The sequence below is a fragment of the Lates calcarifer genome, linkage group LG12 (assembly GCF_001640805.2).
Source record: "Lates calcarifer isolate ASB-BC8 linkage group LG12, TLL_Latcal_v3, whole genome shotgun sequence".
NCBI classification, from domain to species: domain Eukaryota; kingdom Metazoa; phylum Chordata; class Actinopteri; family Centropomidae; genus Lates; species Lates calcarifer.
Window position 1 is genome coordinate 27,733,788 of NC_066844.1, and position 21,385 is coordinate 27,755,172.

The 21,385-nt window shown below is 42.9% G+C and overlaps 2 protein-coding genes across 2 annotated transcripts in view; both read left to right on the forward strand.

The window, feature by feature from the left end:
- The window catches only part of asic1b (acid-sensing (proton-gated) ion channel 1b), a 133,327-nt gene that overhangs the window by 85,601 nt on the left and 26,341 nt on the right, over positions 1 to 21,385 (forward strand).
- On the forward strand, positions 112 to 19,677 carry LOC108884128 (acid-sensing ion channel 1B). Its single transcript, XM_051074473.1, has 2 exons — positions 112 to 1,365; positions 17,676 to 19,677. Exons 1-2 carry the CDS (start codon positions 694 to 696, stop codon positions 17,727 to 17,729), a joined length of 726 nt encoding a protein of 241 aa, XP_050930430.1. The 5' UTR covers positions 112 to 693; the 3' UTR covers positions 17,730 to 19,677.

Consider the following 21,385-nt stretch of genomic DNA (forward strand, 5'->3'; position numbering starts at 1 on the left):
GTTGGATTAGATATTCCAGTGTGAGAATCTTTTCCAGTTGCTCATCTGTAGTGGTTTCTGTAACACCAAAGTATTATTTGCATTTGATTACACAACTGTGCTGAGATCATTTTCCTTTTGGGGGAGGAGTGAGGTCATTCTGAATGGTAAAATCAGCAGAACTAAACAGCCTATTTAGTTATTTTGCTCCTGTCCATCGGCCCCTGCTCTCTTACATTTTCTCTGTCCCACTGCGTCAGGCCTGGTTTTTGTTTTTTCCTGTAAATGGTGAAACTCTGCCCCGGCTCGGTGACCTGTAGCCCGGCCCTGTGGGAGTATTCTCTTCCCTCTACTCCTCTTGGCCTCACCTTCTCATCCCCCCCCCCCTTCTTCTTCTTTCCTTGGTAATTGCTCTAAGGGATGGACCTGCCCCCCAGACACAAGGACAAACCCAGGCAAGGCATCTCAGTTCAAGTCAGAGTAAATGTGATTGGCGTTGAGCGGGGTGGGTGGTTTGATTTTCATCTTGTGTACTTTACTTCACGTGACGTTTGGTCTTTGTTTGGGACAGTTTAAATTTGATCGGGTCGATATTTTCATTGACACTTCATTTTAAGAGTAAACATTAATTTGGACTTTTTGAGGATTTGACTCTTGGCTTCAGATTATTGATTTCAGATTATTTCTAAGCATTAATAAATTACTCCTGCCACCATGCCGGTCCGAATCATGTGCACCATCTCCTTCTCGGCCGATGACGAGCCAGGCCGAGGATGTGGTAAAGATGGTTTTGATGACCACTACAAGCGCGTAAATAAGAATTACGGGGACGGGGACTCTCAGGACTACCTGGATGGGTGTAGCCAGGTGGATGATTACAATGACGAGGAGGACGATGACGGCGGAGTGGACGACCTGGCCACTTTCTTCAGCGGGTGCTCTCTCCACGGCGCCAATCATGTGTTCGTGGAGGACAAGAAGTTTGGTATCCGTCAGGGTCTGTGGGCGGTGATCTTCACCATGGCCCTGTCCGCTTTCTTGTTCCAGGTAGTCGACAGGGTCATATACTATCTCCAATATGACTACATCACCATGCTGGATGAAAAACTGGCCAAGAACATGACCTTCCCGGCTGTCACCATATGTAACTACAACTTTGTTCGGAAGTCTCAGATGAGCTACAGCGACTTGATTTTCATGGGCCCTCTGCTGGGCTTCGAGGAAGGCATGGCACCGGGGTTTCCTCTCGCCCCGGAGCCGGACCGCCCGCCGGGCTCTCGCTTCAGCCTGGATGAGTTCTACACCCGCACTCGACACCGCATTGACGAAATGCTGCTGGAGTGTAACTTCAGAGGGTTAGAGTGTGGCCCAGAGGACTTCATGGAGGTAAGTCATTCAGAGACCTCACCGCACAGACATATGTTTCAATAGGTTTTCTGGGAAAATGAGAAATCATCAGACTGAGGAAAATCACTGATACTGAAGACAGAGCTAATTTACAGCTGTGAAGTAATTCAGTTGCTTACAATCCCGAGTCATTGCTATAAATAAAAATGTTTTTCTAAGTCAGCGTGTCTGCTTTAATGAAACTCCATTGTAAAAACAAAACAAACAAAAAAAAAAAAAAAAAAAACAGCAGACATAATAAAAGCAGGTTCCATTACTTAAAGTGGCATACTTGGCATACAGCTGTTGTTATTAAATTAAACAGGCACTGAAGGAATCAAACTTAAGGTCAGCCTCCTGTGAGACTCGCATTCCCTGGATTTTTGGTATTTTGGCTTTTGTGGCTGCTGCTCCTTGTGTTCCTGTGATTGCACATCAGACAGCACTCAAGAGGAATATGAATTACCGAGCTATGTTGACAATATCAAGCTATTGATTTGCCTGACCTTTGCAGTTATAGATAGGTATGTGCAGACTGCTAATGGATGTACTAGAGTTACATGAGGTGCAATTAAATCAGTGTGTAAATGCATGTACATGACACATTATTCTCATTTTAGACCTGATAACAACATGATTTTTGTTATCTGTTCTTTGTTATCATTATTTATGGCAGTGTTGATAGTACCAAAATTAGAATAGCAGTACTGGAAGTTAGAATTACTAGTGGCCAAATGATTAGTAGATTAACTGGTTAGTTGATTTACTTAAGTATAAGTGGCAACTTTTTGATAATCAGTTAATTATTCAATTAATTTTGTAGCAAAACTTCTGAAAATTCATAGGTTGTGGCTTCATGAATGTGATTATTTGCTGGTTTTATTGGTCGTCTTTGATAATTGATCAACATTGTGCGATTTTGGACCATTGGTTTTGATAAAACATGGAATTTACATACGTCATCTTCAGTGATTTTCTGACACTTAATAGAGTAAATGATCTACCAGATTATTAGGAAAATAACGTGCAGGTTAATCAATAAGGAAAATAATCTTTAGTTGTAGCCCTAGAACGAGTTAATCATTCAAATCAATGTCATGAGTCAGTGTGAGACAGAAATCAGAATTTATTTATAAAGATGCTGTCATACAGTAATTTATTTACATGTCACAGAGAAGATTAAAAAGCAAAGATGAGTGTCATGGCATTAAACACTGAGAGCCTGTCTTAACAGGTGATTTTTCATCAGGGGTTTCACAGCATCAACACTGAAAGTAGCTCTGACATTATGAGGTTGGAGTTTCAGAAGTGGAGAGCTGTGGAGGACTGCATCCCGTCAACCACAACACAGACTCTGAGTTCAGAGAAAACAACAGCACCAGTGTGGAATGGCTAAATGTAAAGGAGAGGGGTAAATGTGTTTTATCCGACTGGGGCAGATCCTCAAAAAGTCAGTCTCTTTATTTGAGTCGTACAGTGTGTGCAGGAAAGATGAAATGACTGATCCGGCAGTGAAACAGAGTCATTGCTGCAGTGAAGAATATGATATAGGAAAGAACAAAAAGAACTGTCTGACTGAAGGTTAAAAATAGTGTCGCCATCAGAGAACTCTCTTTGTCTTGAAGGAATTCTCTGGCAGACTTGCAGAGTTAACAAATTTACCTTCACTGCATGTTGACACAAACAGGCAGCATGATTTAATATTAGCACAAGAAAAGAGAACAAAATGTTGCTTACTTCATAGATTTTTATTCAGATTTCAGTGTCTTATCCAGGCAATTACTGAAACATGCCCAGGTCAGTGCCACAAATGGAAAACAGCGGGGTATATGGCCAATGTCCTTGAGGTGAAATAGGGCCAGCTGTCCTCCTTTGTTGATGTGCTTTTTAAAAGACAAAGTACTGTGACTGCAGTGCAGTCTGCCATTTTATTAGCATGAGAGGGAGGCCAGTGACCAGGCTTTATTCAGTGACAGATGTTACTGCCATGGTGCAGATTAAAAGTAATTTTTGCTCTCATAATGTCTTACTCTGAAGATGGGATACTTCTTAGATGGAGCTATGACAGATTGTTGCATTTAAATCAGCAGTGACTTCATTAATCCAAACTGGCTGTTCTAAACGATCAGACTAAAGGTCCTAATATATTGTAAACCCCTGACCGTGCTCAGTGGTTACAGTCAGTATAATACCTGTTGCTTAATACCTGATGCTGTGCCAGTAAAAATAAGGTAAAATGAAGAGTTAAAGAGTTAAACACACCCATTTGTATCTGAGGTCATTGATTTCAGAACAAACCACATGAGCCCTCTCCAAGTCCTCGCTCAAGTCCATTTATGAAAAACTGTCAACATCAAAATTTGATGAATAATCAATAATTTAATTTGAATGCAAAGTACATACTGAGGCCTTTTACTGGTGTCAATAATATTGCAGCATAAAAGCACTTAGCAAACGATCTGTTTGACAGAGAGCTCTGCCCAGGCTCATGTAAGATGTAGAGTTAGTGTTATGGGTTGTTGTGTGCACAGGAATGAGTCTGGTTTGTACTCAGTCTCTGTATGATGTGTGCACACCTGCAGGTTTCAGGCACAGTAGTTCCTCCAGTAAAGCTAAAGACCTGACAAACACAAGTGACAAGTAATCATTTCTTTGTCTGGCCTAATGGGACTAATTATAGTTGTTGTCAATTTAGCTTGAACCCCTCTGTATTACAGCCTTGCACTAATATAATCATTGATTGTTCCTTCAGCTCATGCTCCTCCATGCAGAAATTATAAACCAGTGCTTTTGTTGCTCTGTTTACTGAACAGAGTAAATTTCAAATGTGTTCTGCCTTGATAATGTTCAGAACAGTTTTTTAACCAGCTATTTAAGGAACACCACTCCTGTAAAACACTCGACTGCTGCTGAGAAACAGCTGATTGAAACGTCTGTGTGGGTGCATTCTGTTGTTTGGTGATAAAAACTGTTTTGTTTTTTTTCTTTTTTGTGCAGATTACAGGCACAACATGGACATGTTTGAACATTTTAAAATCCAGTGTCTCAGGGAGATGCAGTACAGCCACGCAGTGTGTTTTATTTGAAGTGAAGGGCATGGTAGTGTCTATACAGTAGATACACCTCAGTGTTCAGGAGAGTGCTAACTAGCTTAGCATATTTCTGATAAGGCTCCATTTATAAAGGGATTTATGAGCTGTGATTTATGGTTTTAATAATGTTTAATACATCTTTTACTAATGCTTTATAGTCAAAAGACATTGATAAGAGCAACTGATTGTGGAAAATCCTCTTTTCTTGTCTTTTTTAATCTTTAATTCATTAGAAAAAAATTTCCAATGGACTGTTTACTCTCTGCAAATGTGTTGAAGAACATCTGAACCAAAATCCATTTTTAAGCTGCTTATTGGCATCTACAAATGCAGACTTGATGACTCATAGATCTATTAGCATTTATAACTGTAGATGACTGACTCACTTTTACTAATGGCTCTTCACAAACTGAGAACCTCAAGGCCTTTTCCTAATGGTTTACCAGTATTTGTAGCTGCATGTTATTACCAAAATATTCAAACAGGGCTCACTGATTATCAGGACACAGTTAAATGTTGCAAAGGTTGGGTGAACATTCCTGGGAAAACTCAGCATTCATGTTAAATTATGTTTTGACCGATCACTAGGCCCTGCAGTGAGTTTCAGGCCATCATCAATCTGCTGGGCACCATGACAGGTGACACTCTCCAGCCCTAATCTAAAGGATCTTTAAGCTCCTTTAACTCTCACTCAAGCAAAGAGCAGACACTCGTCCAGTCCCACAGGCCTGATAGGCACTATCATCTTAATTTATTAATTAATCTAGCTCCACCAGTCTCACTAGTAGTTACTAGCTGTATCAGAAAATGTACTGCACCTTTAAAGCATCTTTGAATCTTATCCTCACCCAAACAAAGAGCCGATACCTGGCAGCCCAGTCTTACATCTGCATGGCGTTCCTTCATGGAAAGCTACAGTGGTTAAAACTGGCTTCATCTGAGTGTCAGGCCCACTCTGTTATCCAGTCAGCTTCACTGTATCACTGGTTCCACTAATCTCACCACTTGAGACTTGACTTAACAACCAAGTCAACAGGGTCATCAGGTGGGCAGCCTCTAAAGAACTGGTGTTCTGTTGAGTTCAGCTCATGACACCAAAGGTTCAACAATGTCTTCCAGCAGTCCAGGACCCCCACCACCACCACCACCACCACCACCACCAATACCAATATCACCAACTATCAGCAAACTAACCAACTACAACCAGCTAACTCCATGTCCAATGTCAGCCTGTTGCTGCCAGTGAAAACCATGTAGCTCAATCCAAAAATGCAACAGATGTAATTAACAGACTCAACATCTCGTCAAACTCTGGGTATAAGTGAGTAAATGGTTAAATGAAGCTTTACTCCAGAAGATAACTGGTCAGTGCATCAATGAGGATTCTTTAGTGTCAAGATGGAGGAGGGTTTTCCATAACCTGGAAACCCAAAATATGTTCTACTTAATTGCTTAAAGGCGATCTATAAAGCATTAGTATATGGCTTGTGGATCATTAATAAAGCCATTAATTATAGCTTATAAACAAAATGTGACATTTGTAAATCACACAGGGAAAAAGAGAGAGCAACAGGTTAGTTAAACCCTTGTGGCATGTCAGAAAGGCTTGGTTATATCTATAGAGTGGCCTAATTCACTTAACAGCATGAATTATGTATTACTACTGTCCTTTTCTTCTGAACAAATCAATAGATTGTATTTATTTTGTGTAATGTGGCAATTTGCAAAGCTGCTGGTCCCAGTGTGTAGACCTGGATTATAACGTCTGCTAAAGATCCACTAATGGTCCTGCAGACTCCACTGTCGGTGTATTGAGAAGGGGCGGGAAAGGGAGGTGAGCAGATTGATTGCTTTCCGTCTCTCTCTCAGTCTCCAGGGTTTTCTGTCTAGTCCTCCTCTCTTGCTCCGTCTCTCTGTCCACTGTCTCTGTCTGGTGTTTGTGGAAGGGAATGTATGTTTCACTGAGTCCGTCTGTGTATGTGTTTATGCTGCGAGGAGCTCTCGCTCAGGGCTGGGTCAGTACTGAAGCTCAGCTATCTCCTCGCAGATAGACCGGTTCAGGTTGCAGTGATTCTGTCTCAGAGCAGAATGTGAGCCCCCCTCAGAACAGCGATCCCAAATCCCTGCTTCCTGCTCCAGCCCCAGACCATTAGATGCAACTTGCCTTTCTCCCAAGCTCAGCATTGTCAACAGAGTCAGCCAGTGGCTCCGGTTACGCCCTTCTCCTGTCTCCTCAAGAGCATCAGTGTGTATACCCCAGACTCAGGCTTCTAACAGACACACAGAGAGGCAGACATACTGCGAGGGAATGTTTTATTTTCAGAGAAAGGAAAATGAAATGCCAGAGTTTGCCTCACTGTCTGGTTCTGAGCTGTAAATACTTGGTACAGTTCAGCGTTTCTTTTAAGCAGCCATTGGGAAGGGATTGTATCAGAGAAAGTGTAATGTAATTATCTTCAAGCATACGCCATGATGAATTAGATGTTAATAAATTGTCTTTTCTTTCCACCAACAAAGAACAAAGACTAATTGAATATAACACCACCAAAATCAAGTGTGTGCTAAATTCAATTTGTTCTTGTCACTTGTGGAGCAACAGTTACTCTACACCTTGTGCAATTAGGCTAATTAAACTGTCACTTCTTCAAATGGAAATTGATTTTTGTGCCTTTGTTTGTAATATGTAGTCATTTTGTGATTTATTTTATTTGCCATTGTGCAAGTTAAATACATTCATTGGAGCTTGATCTATGTTCAGTTCTTACTGTTTCATTAGTTGGTTTGAAAGTCAGATCTATCAGGCGATAGCGGCACAGCAGCACACAGGTTTAGTTGATGCATCTGTGCAGAACAGCCAGCACCGCTTCAGTCGGTGCACAGACTGTGTGCTCAAGGGTTGTTTCAGTTGTTTCTTTGCCCCTGACCCTGTGTGAGCACATTGCACCAAAATAATGGATTTCACATTTCATGTTATGGAAATTAGTTTGATTAAGCACAAGTATGGGCTCAGTCAGAAAGTGGCCATTATGGCCTCCTCCCCTCTGAGAGGTGACGGCACAAAACCATTAAATATTTATGGTGACACTGAAATTCAGATAGCTGTCTGTGACTTCCTCTCATCTTCTCGGGCCATTATTAGCTGTTTTCAGAGCAGAAGTTCAGAGGTGCTGATCTTTTATACACAGATATAGCTCATCAGTCACATTTCATTGTAATCCTGAGTGCAGAGGTTAAAAAAAACTCTTAAATTTAGAATTTTACATCCACCTAACATTAAATAACATGATATCTAATGCTTCTTCTCTCATTTCTCATTTAAAACAGTCTGATGATCTAGTTAGTCAGACTGATGCCTCTGATATTCATCTATTTTCTACTTGGTTTTCAAGGCTTTCCAGTGATTCGTTTTGCTTGCCATGTTAAATTCCAGTTTTGCTGATATGCACTTATATCAAACAGTGATCACAAGGGGGCAGTGTTTTACAATAATTTCAGAAGCTAAACTGGCTGTTACGCAGCTCTTGGTACCGAGGTGCTGCATCCTGTTCTTTTTTTCTTTTTGTTTACAAGAAATCACTCAGAATATACTTAATCCCATCTCTGAGCCTTTGATCCCCTCCACAGTACAACATCAGAGTCTCAGCTGCAGTGACCACCATCCAGTTAAAGTGTCATGTAGAAGCAGAGCTGTGCCAGTGGAAACACAGTGGTCACATTTTTCCATAGAACTGTTTTCCAGAGGGATTAAACTCTATTTATGTGTTGTGGGGATTAAAAAATAAATATTACAAATCAAACAGGAGCTGCGGTTTGTGTGCTGTGGATGGCCTTGGCAGAAACTCGTCCCATTTCTCTCCATCTCTCTCTCTTTCACTCTGTCTCTCCTCAGATCTCACACTGTTTCTGTACATGAAGGATTTCAGTCTAGGAAAGACACTGTGGCACTCTGTCACTGTGTCCTCTCTCTCTCTATCCAAGTGATGGATCAGTGTTTTCAAATGCAGCCGTTTTAATTAAACCTCTCATCAGTCTTCTTTGCAGGCCGTGACAAGAGGTGCAGCTTGCTCGCTGCCTGTTAAGATGAGTCCAACGGGATATAAAGTCTGTGTCATTTAAATTGGATGGATTCTCCTCTCCAGTATCAGCCAACACTTCAAAACACAAATGCTAATTAATCATTAAAGTGGCATAAATGAAAGGATAGAAGTTTCACTTTACTCCCCAACTAAGATAAATGACGCCTAATGATGTGAAAATGAGGGATACTGCAGTCTTGTTGGAGCAATTATATATGAATAAGACATATGACAAGTGTCTGATACAGGGCCAAGAGCCACTTACTAGCAGCTAATTAGGCTGATGAGAGGTCCTTAATGGCTTCCTACAGGATTGTGCATCATATCAGAGCTGAAATAAAACATTTGGCTCCAGATGACAGAATGGATGAGCCATAAAGAGAAAGGTGTTGTCCGTTTAGGAGCACTGCCTCTGTGTTTGCCCTCTGTCTCTCTCTGTCTCAGTTTAAAACGTGTGTGAGTGTGTGTGGTGGAGGAGGATACTTAAAGGCTCCTGTGTGTTTGTGGCTGAACTGGTATGTGCTGCCTCTCCTCTCCACAGTTTCATAGATGACTACATCTGCTGTGGTCAGCAGGACTCCCCTAGGAAGCAGTGGGTCTGTGTGGCAGATCGTAGAATCAGCAGGACACTTCACTTCACCCTGGACATGTGTGTTTGGGTTTGTGTATGCACAGATTTATGTGTGTGTGTGTGTGTGTGTGTGTGTGTGTGTGCAAGAGAAAGAGGCACAAAAGTAATTTAAGGAATACTGGATTTTATGTGTCTGTTGTCTGTTAGAATAGTCTTTTATTGTCACTGTACAGTTAAATACAATGAAATTGTGGGTGCTCCACGAAGACAAACAGTGCACTATAGAATAAAGGTATATACAATAAGAAATACAAAATGTACTCAAATAATACAAATACTGTAACAAAAAAAGTTTGTGTGTTGATAACTGTATTCTGAATTCTAATGGAACAAGTTCAAACCCTGCAGTGATTGTGTAACACTGTAACATCCTTTTAACGAACATTTTGTGATGATTAGTGATGATATGGATCAGGAGCCACGTCAAACTTAAAGCTGCACAGATCAGTTTGTAGCCACTAGGTGGCAGAAGACTGACATGCAGCCCTGCTATTATCTCTGTGTAAAGTCGTTACACAGCAGACATGGAGCAAAATTATCACTGTATTGGAGTCGTGTTAATAATGTTCTGCTGGGTAGGTACAGTGAGTTTATCAAAGCTTTTTGAACCAGTCTCATTAAAACCAAAACAAAGAGATAAAAGATAATGAGCTGGGTGAAAACTCACTGTGGATTTGTCAGTCTGAGGCAGAGGCAGACTACAGTATCTTTGTTTTAGCAGTCATGTGCAGGTTTATGCTGATGTTGTGAAACACACCAGTTTTACTTCAAAGACCCTAACTGTGATTTGGCTCAGACTGTTGAAGCTTCATGTTAGAGGACTATGAACTCCCCTCCTCCCTCTTTTAGTCTCACTTGGCAGGGATCTCTTCATGATCTAAACAGTAACCAATAACTCTGTCAGTGTACCTGTATCATTTCAGTGCAGTTGATGATGATAATGCAGTTTTAAATTTGTGGTGGCTCAGGGTTCAACATGCTGCTCTGTGTTTAAATATCACAGCTTTCATCCCTTTAACCTCTGGTCCAAACAGTGTCCTCTAGAAAAGTTGAGACTCATATCTGCTCAGTCACCGAGACACTCAACATAACAACAGCAGCAAACTGCCTTAAATGTAAATGAGCTGAAAATTGTAAACAGGCCTGCCCTGAGCTAATGTTAGTGGAAGGTCTATTGATTGAGAGGCTGTTGTTTCATCAGGATCTTAGAGTCAATCTCCACAGGTCTGCTGCTCTTGCCTTTGGGTGATACTGAAGGAGGGGCTGATTATATTATTCAGAGCCACAACCTCATATAAGCACAGCTGATGCAAATCTTAACAACAGTAACTTCTGCTGAGTAGCACATGGCCAGAGAATTACAGATATCAGTGGGGAGGATCCAGCCTCTGCCTCACCGTTTACAGGTTTATATCAGGGCATCATTGTTCAGCCAGCCTCAGACCAGGAGTTATTAGGGGGGCGAAGCCAATAAATCATGCCAGCAATTAGTGACCCACTTTGCACACAAATACACACCTGCAGACTCATGGAAGACATCATACTGCTCTCAGTAAATGCATCTCCAGAGGGACCGTTATACTGCAGACCAAAATGAAATCAAAATGAAAGATCCATTTAGGTGCAGCCCACCGTGCAGCTGGCTTTGGACCATGTGTTTCATCCTTTCTGGCAGTCTGATCTGGCTCTGTGTGTGTGTGTGTGTGTGTGTGTGTTTTCCTAGAGAGCTGTCAGCCAGTCGGACTACCATCGACCCTCCTTTGTTAGCCTTGCTTTCACTGCACGTCTGACATCCCCCTGACGTAAGGTGTAACACACACGCATGCACACACTAACCTCTTGCCGGGCAGTTTAACAAGCTGCCAGTGTATTTTGTGCAAAACAAGATTCTGGATGAGGAGAACAAACACAGAATTTGGAGTTTGAATAAAAGCAGCTCATCCAGGCGGGGAGTCGAAGATTTGTTTTGTTTATGAGCTTTCCGTCTGTCAGAGTACAGCTGCTTAATAGCAGCTAATGAGCCTGTGATTGTAAAATGTTCTTAAGCTGGGTAGGGACTGAAATTAATAGGACGTGACAAGATCTCTCTGGTAGGGAAGTTCTTGATCGTACTTATGCTGAATTAAAAATCAAAAGCAAACTCTGTGTAATATTTTGAAAAGGTAAGACTGGTGTGATACAGCTCTCAGGGAGGGATGAGATGGTGCTGGAGGCGTGGATTTCTTCTAAAACAAACCAGATTTAGAGGATATATATTTTCAGAAGGGGAGGGAAACTTTGTTCTTGCAGTTAGTGTTTGAGTTTGATGTTGGTTTGTGCATACACTTGTCATGTTTGTGTGTGTTTTATGTTTGTCCTTCCTCATTTAGCCATGTGTGTGGTTAATGGGATGATGTGCACACGAGTCTGTGACGAACGACTTACATTACCATGGAAGGACCAATATCATTTACAGGAACATGTAACAGACTGAGGATTTCCTCTGCCTTCCTTGACTGAAAGTCATTAAAGGAGTTAAAGGAATAGTTACACAGTTTGGGAACCAATTTGCTTTTACTCCCAAGAGTGATTGGGTTGATATATACACCACTATTAGCTTCTCACACATATATTAATATTTGCCAATATATGTTAGCTGTGGAGTAACAAAAAAAATATGTTCAAGATAATTTAAAATCTCTCTACCAGATAACAACAACAAGCTCATTTTTCACCATTCTTTAATTACCAAATTTATGGAATCTTACTGTGTGTTATGTGTTTATGTAAAAAGTATACCATTATCTGTTTTTATTAAACTATAAAATATCAGTATAAAGTCTTAAATACTGGTTATAACATCAGTCTCATGTCTGCATGAAGCACAGAGCTCACTCAGCATGTGTTTACTTAATTTTTTAAGACTGGAGGCAGCTTGCCTGTTTCTGTCCAACATTCAAAAATACACTTTCTAACTGAAGCTCACAGTGTTCTGATGTAAAGGAGCTCTGACTTGACACACAGCAGTTTATCTGTCTGCTCAGTACTTTAGAGCATCACCTCCAGCTGTAGAGCTGGTTTCCTTCAACCAACCCAGGTGATTTCACTGTGACGTCAAACCACAGCAGCCCCGGCCCCTGACACCCAGACAGGCTTGCTATCAAGTATCTAACATCGCTCTCCTAACAGAAGGACATGAGCATGTTTCCCAAACTGTTGAACATACATATACATTTCTTAAATCACCACCACTGCATGTGTGCTTTTGACACCCACATGATTTTAGCGCCAGCACAGGAAACTCAACTAATAAAACAAATGGAAGGATTTGGTTTTACAAGAAGGATTCATTTGTAAATGTCAGGCAGAAAGGGACCATTTATTTTACAAAGGGGCATTCATTCATTTCTCCCTGAGCAGCAAATAGGAGGCTTGGGGCCTGTGGGGACTGGGAGACTTTGCTATAGCTAGCGGCTGTACTCTGAAAGTCATTCATCAGAACCGTTTCCCCTTTTCCCAAACTCTCTCCAGCCCAGCTGTCATGATGCTGCAGAGATGAATTAGTTGTGTCATCCTGTGTTTCCCTGCGCAGGCTGGGCTACTCCTACTGCCCTCTGGCCTGTAAATATAAATCTGCTCCATCCTGCCTCCGTACTCATACAGCAAGACTCCTGAATCCATTTTCAGATGAATGCACTGATGTATCACAGGTCACTTTTCATGGTGGAACTGCCTCACTCTCTTCTCTCACAGTATCCACGGTATCCAATGAATTGTTACCACACACCATCTCTTCACTGTGTTTAAACATCTGTTCTGAGGCATCTGGAGCACACCACGGTGATATTATTGTAGTTTGTTTTTTTGAAGGGTTTTCAATGCAGCTAAATGTTTCCCAAGGTAGCGCTTTATATGCTAGTTTTAAAACAGCTCAGAGGCTTCACGCTGTGTCTGAAACAGCCCTATAGCTTTTCTAATGTACAATCACTGTAAAATGGGTCAACATGGGCTTTAAGGACCCACAGCATCTTTAATATTTTTAGACTGAGCTCACCCATGTCCAATATGTTAGTGCTGATATGTGGTGGTTTTAAATCTGACCATGTTCATACCAAAAACATTCAAGTTTGTCAAGATAGAAACCTCACTAGCCACTTTCATAATATAGCTGAGATTATTTTTATTCCTGATGTTCAAATTATAGTACCAAGCAATAATAGTAGCAGTCTATTATAACAGTAGAAATAATAGTAATACAGTATAATCTCAGGTTCATGGTTTTGTAATATCTTAATGTTACTCCAGCAGTTTAATGGCTGAAATGTCCTGACTTATCCTCTTTAGTTTGGGTCAAGTTTAAAAAGAAATGCTGGATACTACATTTAACCAGGTTATATACAACCAAGTTGTGTCTTTTCTTTTGTTTGTGATTCTAGAAAGCTCCTCTAGAACTACAGAAGACATATGAACTGTGCAGGATTAATCGTCCTGCTCAGGACAGACAAACTGGATTTCATCTGTAAAACTGGTGGATTGCTCCTTTACTTAGCTGTTTCACAGGTTTCAAAGTTGTTCAGTGGTCTCCTACATGACACTGAAATCAGACACATTTCTTAGTACATTTACCCTGTACTGTGCTGTATACTGACTGTTCATTACAGCAGTTTAGTATGTTCCACACGTTCTCTCCATTTACAGCACTGACTATGCTGTGTGCAGAGCAGTCAAATCAAATTATTATAGTTTAAAAACCAAGGACATAGTTTCCCAGCACAATGTGACTCTTAATACTTTTCATGTGCAGAGGGTTTTTGACAGCGTCACACAGTATTCAGCTTCAGTGTCACAGCCTGAAGCTCTCTGTGTTCACAGGATTGCACTGGGCTCCTGAGCTGCCTCCACTGACTCAGCTCACAGTATTTTAACAGCAGAGCAGCACTTACCTGACACAGTGTTTAATTCAACCTTATAGCCCAGGAGATTGAGAAGCTATTGGGAAAGTGGCCTTTGTGACATTTGTCCCTCACAGCAGATCATGTACACAATTATCCTCAGAATTGTCTCTGTAAATCACCACCTGCTCCTCTGTCAGCCCCTGCAACTACAGGACCCTGACTGCTGCTCCCCATGCCTCCACCCCATTTTTCTTCCTTTGCTCCATCCTTCACCCCCCCCCCTCTCTCTGCTGGCTCCCTTGTGGATGACTTGGTGCCAAAAATTCCCAGCAGGTGACAAACAAGAGACAGCAGCAACCAAAAGAAGCCGAGAGAATATGGAGATCACAGAGAAGAGAAGGAGAGAGGCAGAGTAAAGAGTGTGTGAATGTGTGTGACGGAAGGTTGACGTCTAATGTAAAGACACACAGCAGAGAGGGCAGGATGAGTGGAAATGCATTGTGTTTATGCCACAGCAAACAGACAACGGGGCTGCACTCTGGGTGAACAGACAGAAGAGGTAATGACAGAGGTTGAGTAGATGTGAACCACAGTGGTGAGGAGGGGAGCTGGGTGACGTTGATTGTCTTGTGCCATGTAGTTTGACTCTGCACATGTCAAGGTCTGGGCTGGCCCACCCCACCCCGATCTGCACCCAGAATGACAGTTTGATTAACTGCCGAGCGCCGCAACACCCCTGAGCTCTGCAAACAAACCTTCTGCCGTCGGTGCCCACAGTCAGGCACACACAGCAGAGTGGACCTCAAAGGTTAATTCAGCCCTCAGCGTCCTCACATCACTGAGGGTATTCATGTCACTCCTGTGGCCTGTTTTTCATATGAAGAACTGAAGGATCGCGATCTGAAGAACTGAAGATTTGCGATCTCAGGTGCTGCCAGTCCACAGACTCATCCGGCCCATGGTGTAGTTCTTTTTATACGATTATTTCTTTATTGAGGTTTTACAGGAGTATGTCCACAGATAGAGCAATAACAGTTTGTTTCAGTATACCACATCAGCACATTGATGGAGTGAATTAACCTCATGCTGTGACCACAACTGCAGATAGTTTCTCTTATCCAGTCTCCAAAACTCTCTCACTCTCCCCACCACCCACACCAATGGACAATGAAATGATAAAAATATAACATACAGACACATTTATCTTCCCAATTTCTACAGAATTATCTATATACAGACTTGTCAAAATACAAATATACATTCATACATGCACCAGTGCCTGCATGTACAATAGAAAACCCCTGAACAACCACAGGTCTGCAGTGTTTGTTCTGTATTATATGATGTATTATAACAGTACATCTATTCAAGTGAAGGCATTATGCATGTACACCTGAAGACCTTGGAAAAATAATTGGTAGAAGACTAGAGATGAGAGATAGAGAGAGAGATAGCTTCTAAATAGCTTCTAAATAAATAAAAGTGTCTTGCATATGCATGTAGCTGTATATAAATACAGTAAAGGTAAGAGCTGTTCTGCTGTGAGTTCTGTGATGTGCATCATCTCTAAATGTCTGCCCCGTGTTTGAATACCAAAGGTGGTCGTTTTGAAGAATAATACCACATATAATTTAGCTCTGTACATGGTTCACTTCGCATGCTAATAGGTGTGATCTGAGCTAGCTTCCTAAAGTGACTGATAACGTATGATGTCAAGTGGCAGCTATTCAATTTCTGTGCTTGTTGGTGCCTTTTTCATTTATCTTTCATTGGCTTTTAAGCCATCACTGCTTCACTGGCCTCACTGATTGAAACTGAAGTCTTTTTCTCAATTAGAGGATCTGTCAAAGCAAAAACTCAGCCTAAAAACAGCCATCTACTGATCACACTCATTGCTAGCTCCTAGCAATCAAGCACCTAATACTCTGTGGTGTTTAATAGCCTGTGATGGAAATTCATGCCATCAGCTTGCAGTGGATACTGACATTTGTGAACTGAGAATGTTTCTGTAATTGCATCCCTTTTTGTTTCGTTGTATTGTTACTGAGAGGTCTGAGCTCCAAAACGTGTCCATAAATTTACTCTGCACTCTGTCATTGTGTTAACAAAAGTCCACGTCAGCTTTCTATTGAGCAGTTTGAGGATTCATCTCAATAACATCATAGAAATTACTTTGCATGAGAGAGATTCACACTCACAAATGGAGGTTGAACTGTCTGTGATTATAGTAACACCATATGTGTATTTCCTTTTAAAGCAGCAGCCTTGGGATGCCTGAAATCATTGTTCTTTGAAAAAATAAGTGAGCAGTAATTTTTATAGACTCAAAGTTCTACTATGGAAGAATACACAATGAAAAATCAATTGTGTTTTAGCCAAAGTCTGCATTTTTCTGCTCAATACTAATCAAGGAAACTGTTTTTTTATGAGATTTCTTTTTTATTTCCCTTTATTCACTCTTGTAAATAGGTGAAAGGTGTATGTAAGACAGTGTCTCGTCTATTCGTGAGTAAATTCAGTTTATTTTAAGACTCAGTCAATCAAACAGGATATTTATTTATGTCTCAGATGCTTAGGTATTAATAGACTGGAGATATGACCCCTAACAAATGTCCCTGTTTGTTTCCATAATGGGCTCAATAGTGAAACTCTTTAACTGCAGTTTCAGAGCAGTGTAAATTTGTTATTCTGCTGTTGTTACATTTGCTGTGGGATTGTGTTTCTATGTCAAGCAAATACATCATTATCCCTTCACCCAGACGGATTAGCTTGTTGCACGGAGCCTCTCCTCCGATATGTCTCACTCTTGATGAGTAGGCTGGGGAAACGGGGTTGAACAAATGCTGTTAAATGCCAAAAGTGTCAGGATCCGTCTCAGGTGAATTCTGATGCACCGCCCACTGTTTTTAAAAATATATAACTCACAAATCATTTATATTCACACCCCAGTGTGTATACTTTAACTTCAGTCACTCTCCTGCTCACAGGTAGGTCAGCCCTCTGTACATGTGTTCAGTCAAAGATTTACTGACTGCCATAGTACACCTCTTGAATATGTGATGTGGTGGTATCTTACTCTGTGGCCATCGTGGGGCAACAGTTGAGCAGCCATTCCCCATGACACCCTCAGTCGTTAAAGCATGAGTTATGGCCCGAGTAGAGGACTTGATTGTCCTCAGAAGGGACATTATGACATGTGCTACAGTATATCTCCAGGGAGAGAATGAGTAAGCGGGCTGTGTCCTGTATGAACCCAGAAACATGGAGAGAGATTAAACTGCTGCTGGTTCCCTGATCTCATCTTGTGTTCCTTGTGGTGCTTGGATTTTCACTCTCTGAGCACTAGCACACAAAAACAGCCCAGAGAATGGAGGAAACAGTGTGCCCTTTATGTAGCAAGGCAGAAAATTAAAGATATGAAAATCAGGCTGGTTGATATGAGGTGTGATCAGAAAGCTCAGAGACTGCTCCTGAAACCATCAAACCATCACCTTCGCAGTTGTCCCCTTGTGCAGCAGTGCTCTGCTCCCAGTGTTCCTGCTGTGCCTGGAAAACCCACTGGAAGTCCTGTTCTGTGAGCATGTCTCTCCTCCACTGTGTCAAAACAGCCTCTCAGCTTGAATTTCATTTTGGGCAGGAGGAAGAAGTCACCGGGAGCCAAATCTGGCAAGTTGGGGCCGTTGGGAACTGATGATTGTGCTGGCGTGACCAAATAACCCAGTTTCCATCACGCCACAGTTCAGGTGGTTCGTACTGAATATCCTCCCTCAGATGCCTCAGAATGGTGCAGGAAAACATCAGCATGAAACACCTTCTTCTGTCTTGGAGACAGTGGACTCTTCCACAGTTTGGTGTCTGGATCATCACCTCTCGTCACCAGTGATGATCCTCCACATGAAGGTTGGTTGTCTCAGGCCTGTTGATGGAGATCCTCCCAGACTTTGACACTGAAATCACAAACATGTGTAACACAGGTCCAAATGTTGATAATCCAACATAATTCAGAATAAACCACACTTACTGCTCACACCGACTACGCTGCACCCTTCATTTGCAGTCTGAGCTTTTTGATCGCAGCTCATTAGTGTGAAGCATGTTGGTCTCGTGCAGTAGACCAGAGTTTGTGCCCTGTCACTGAACCCAAACACAGACCATGGACTCAGAGTAAGACAGGAGAGAGTTTCTTGTCTGCTCTCAGGGAGTGAAGGTGAATGGAGGTGAGGATTACAGCAGGTGAAGGCAGAGGGCAGAGGGAAGCTGGTGGCTGTCGAAGCAGAGCAGAGATGAAGGCAGGGCTGTGAGCGTGACTGGATGACTGATCGGCAGGCAGGCAGGCAGCGATCCTGTGGCACATGGGGACAAGGATTAGTTCAGTGATCAAAACAACACGAGAGCCACAGCTTAGCATGCACAGTTTGACGTGTCCTGAGAGCATGATGTACCACGCTGTCTGAAACAACGATGTGATGATGAGTGGATGAAGGAAGGGTTAAACGAGAATTGTAGAGTAGATGAACTGCAGGTTCACCTGGTTCACCTTTGACCACCCATGTTTGGTGCAGGTGTGAGATGGAGTTCTCAGTGTGTGAGGGTTGTTACTAACATGTTGGGCATGCTCAGTTGCAGTTTCACCCGCAGATGAAGTGGTTTATAATCTGACTGATTGTCCTGTGACCCTGACAGATTAGCGGTGTAGATAATGGATGTATGTTAGATCATCTTTTGTACTGACAGCACCGTGTTCCCAGATCACAGAAATTACTCAAATTACAAGAAGCTGGATTTATCTAAGGCTAGAAGTGGCTTTGGCTAAGAACACCTCGATCATGCTGCTTTTCCTCTCTCACTCACACCATGTCTTTCTCCTCTCTTCTCCCTCAGTCACACAGTAAACTACACACTGTAGCCAAAGGTTGGAGCAGAGAGTAAGGATCAGGTCTGCATGGTGTCCAGCTTTTACTGTGGACTGGGACACAGTCTGATGGTGACCAACTGAGCATGAACCACCACTTAACCGACACCCTGAGAGACAGATAGAGAGAGAGAGAGCTGGTAAAACACTTTGTCAATGGAGCATTCAGCCTCTGTCGCCTGTGTTGACACATGCTGCCCTCATCAGGGCCAAACTGGGCCACAGCAGGGTCAGAAATCCCATTAAACCTCTGTTAGGCTCTCTGGGACTTCGGGAGATGCTCTAAAGACGAGCTATATGCTTTGCATTCATTTATCAGCAGCATCTTGACCTTTTTTGTTTTCTCCATAACATTTCACATCTTTCACTGAAACATATCAGGGAATTGACAGGAGGGAATGTCAGCCAGTTTGCTTACACCTGAGTGTCACCAAAATGTTAAACACACTGAACTTTTTTCTTTTCTTCCAGCTTTGAATCTGCATCGTTTAAAATTCAACTAATGAAAGAAACTCCAATCTCTACAGTATTACTTTCTCTAATGCAGTGTTCAATTTAGAAGACGAATACAAACAGGCAGCAGGGATTATGGTGCATGTGTGTGGGGTTGTGTATGTGTGTGTGCCCATAGGTGTGTGTGTGTGTGTGAGAGAGAGAGAGAGAGAGAGTGACATGTTTGATAAGGAAGACAAATGGTCTGTAGCTACTGAGGCCAATGATTTCATTCAGCAAACAGCAGGGGTGGAGGAGGAAGGAGAGGCTGAGATGAAACAGTGAAGACCAGAGCAGGGCAGCCGACACAGGGATCGTGCAGTTATAATGTGTCTGTGTGATTTTAACTGAACCCACAGATTTTCAGTCTAACTGTTGTAATTTTGATGAAATAATTCCCTGGACTCCAGTTGCCGAACAGTAGCCCCCCCCCCCCCACACACACACACACACACACAAACACACCCGGAACAGCTCAGGGTACTGAATTCTCTCCATCACCACCTCAAGCTGCCGTTCAGAGCCTGAAAGGACCGAGCAGAGCTGCGTGCGCCCCCCTCCTCCCTTTTCTCCCTCTTCCTCTTTCTCTCTCCCTCTCTCCTCCCTCTATTTCCTCCTCCCTCTCTCTCTCCCTCGCCCCCCCACACCCCACCCCAAACTCTCTCTTTCGAACAGCAGCCATCTGAGAGCGCAGAGCCGAGTTTCGGTTCAGTCTCTGTGACCACAACGGGACCGATGTTGAAAGCGCGCGCCGGCGTTCTTCCAAAATGTGCCAGTGCGACTCATCTGGATCGAAACCGAGACCGGGCTCCCTCGCCGAAGCAGGGAAGCTGTTCTTGAAACACACCACCTTGCACGGCTTGAGGCACATCTTCCTCAGCGGCTCCTACCCCCGGAGGGTCGCGTGGCTACTGGCTTTCCTGGCCGCTCTGGCTCTGCTCTTCACCTGGTCCTCGAACAGAGTGCGGTACCTGCTCTCCTCGCCCGTCTACACCAAGGCGCACATGGTGTACGCCAAACGACTCGTTTTCCCCGCCGTCACCATCTGCAACCAGAACCTGCTGCTGCCGCGGCGCATGAAGAAGACGGACATATTCAGCGCCGGGAGGTGGCTGGGACTCCTGGGGAGGAACTGGCAGGTGTCCCCCGCTGCGAGAGAGGCGCTGGCACCGCTGAGGGGCGACGACGGAGGGAGCGCGGGGGGCGAGCCGCCCTGGTCCCCGCTGTCTCGGATTTTGGACTTCAACCACTTTCTTCCTCCTCCGCGGGAATCCCAGCCGACCATGAGGCAGCTGCTGGACCGGCTGGGACACCAGCTGGAGGAGATGCTGCTGTACTGTCGGTACCAGGGAGAGCTCTGCGGGCCGCGCAATTTCAGCACCGTGAGTGTCGCCAAAGTTCAGCTCTTTGTTCGAACTCCCCCGCCCCCTCCCAACAGGTTGATGCAGCTTTTAGAGATGGATGCAGCGCTCACTCTTGTTAGGCTGAGTCAGGAGGTGAACTGTCTGTAATTGGCTGTCAGTATCTTTATGTGTTGGGTGGATAGAGATCAAGTGGCCACGTAATCAATTAGCTTTGAAGCACACTGTACACAATGCGCATTCCTCTGCACTGTTGCTTGGTAATGCGCCTCGGTAGGTAGTTCACTTAACTCTCTCCTCCTAAGCTGTATCCATATAAATGTCACAGTAATATTTGTGTGTGGACTTAAGCTGTGTTGAGCTCCACAGTGATTTATCCTACATAATTGGATATTGAGCTGACAGTATACCTCCATAATATCGCTCTAATATTCCCGTAGTTTTTCCAACAACAGAAGTGTTGGCGTGATATTTACATTTTAAAATGTCTCTCTGTTCTTGTTTCACCCACTGACTGACAGATACTGGAAAATTAGGATTGTAAATTCCAAACCAAACCATATCAGAGGTCAAATGATTTCA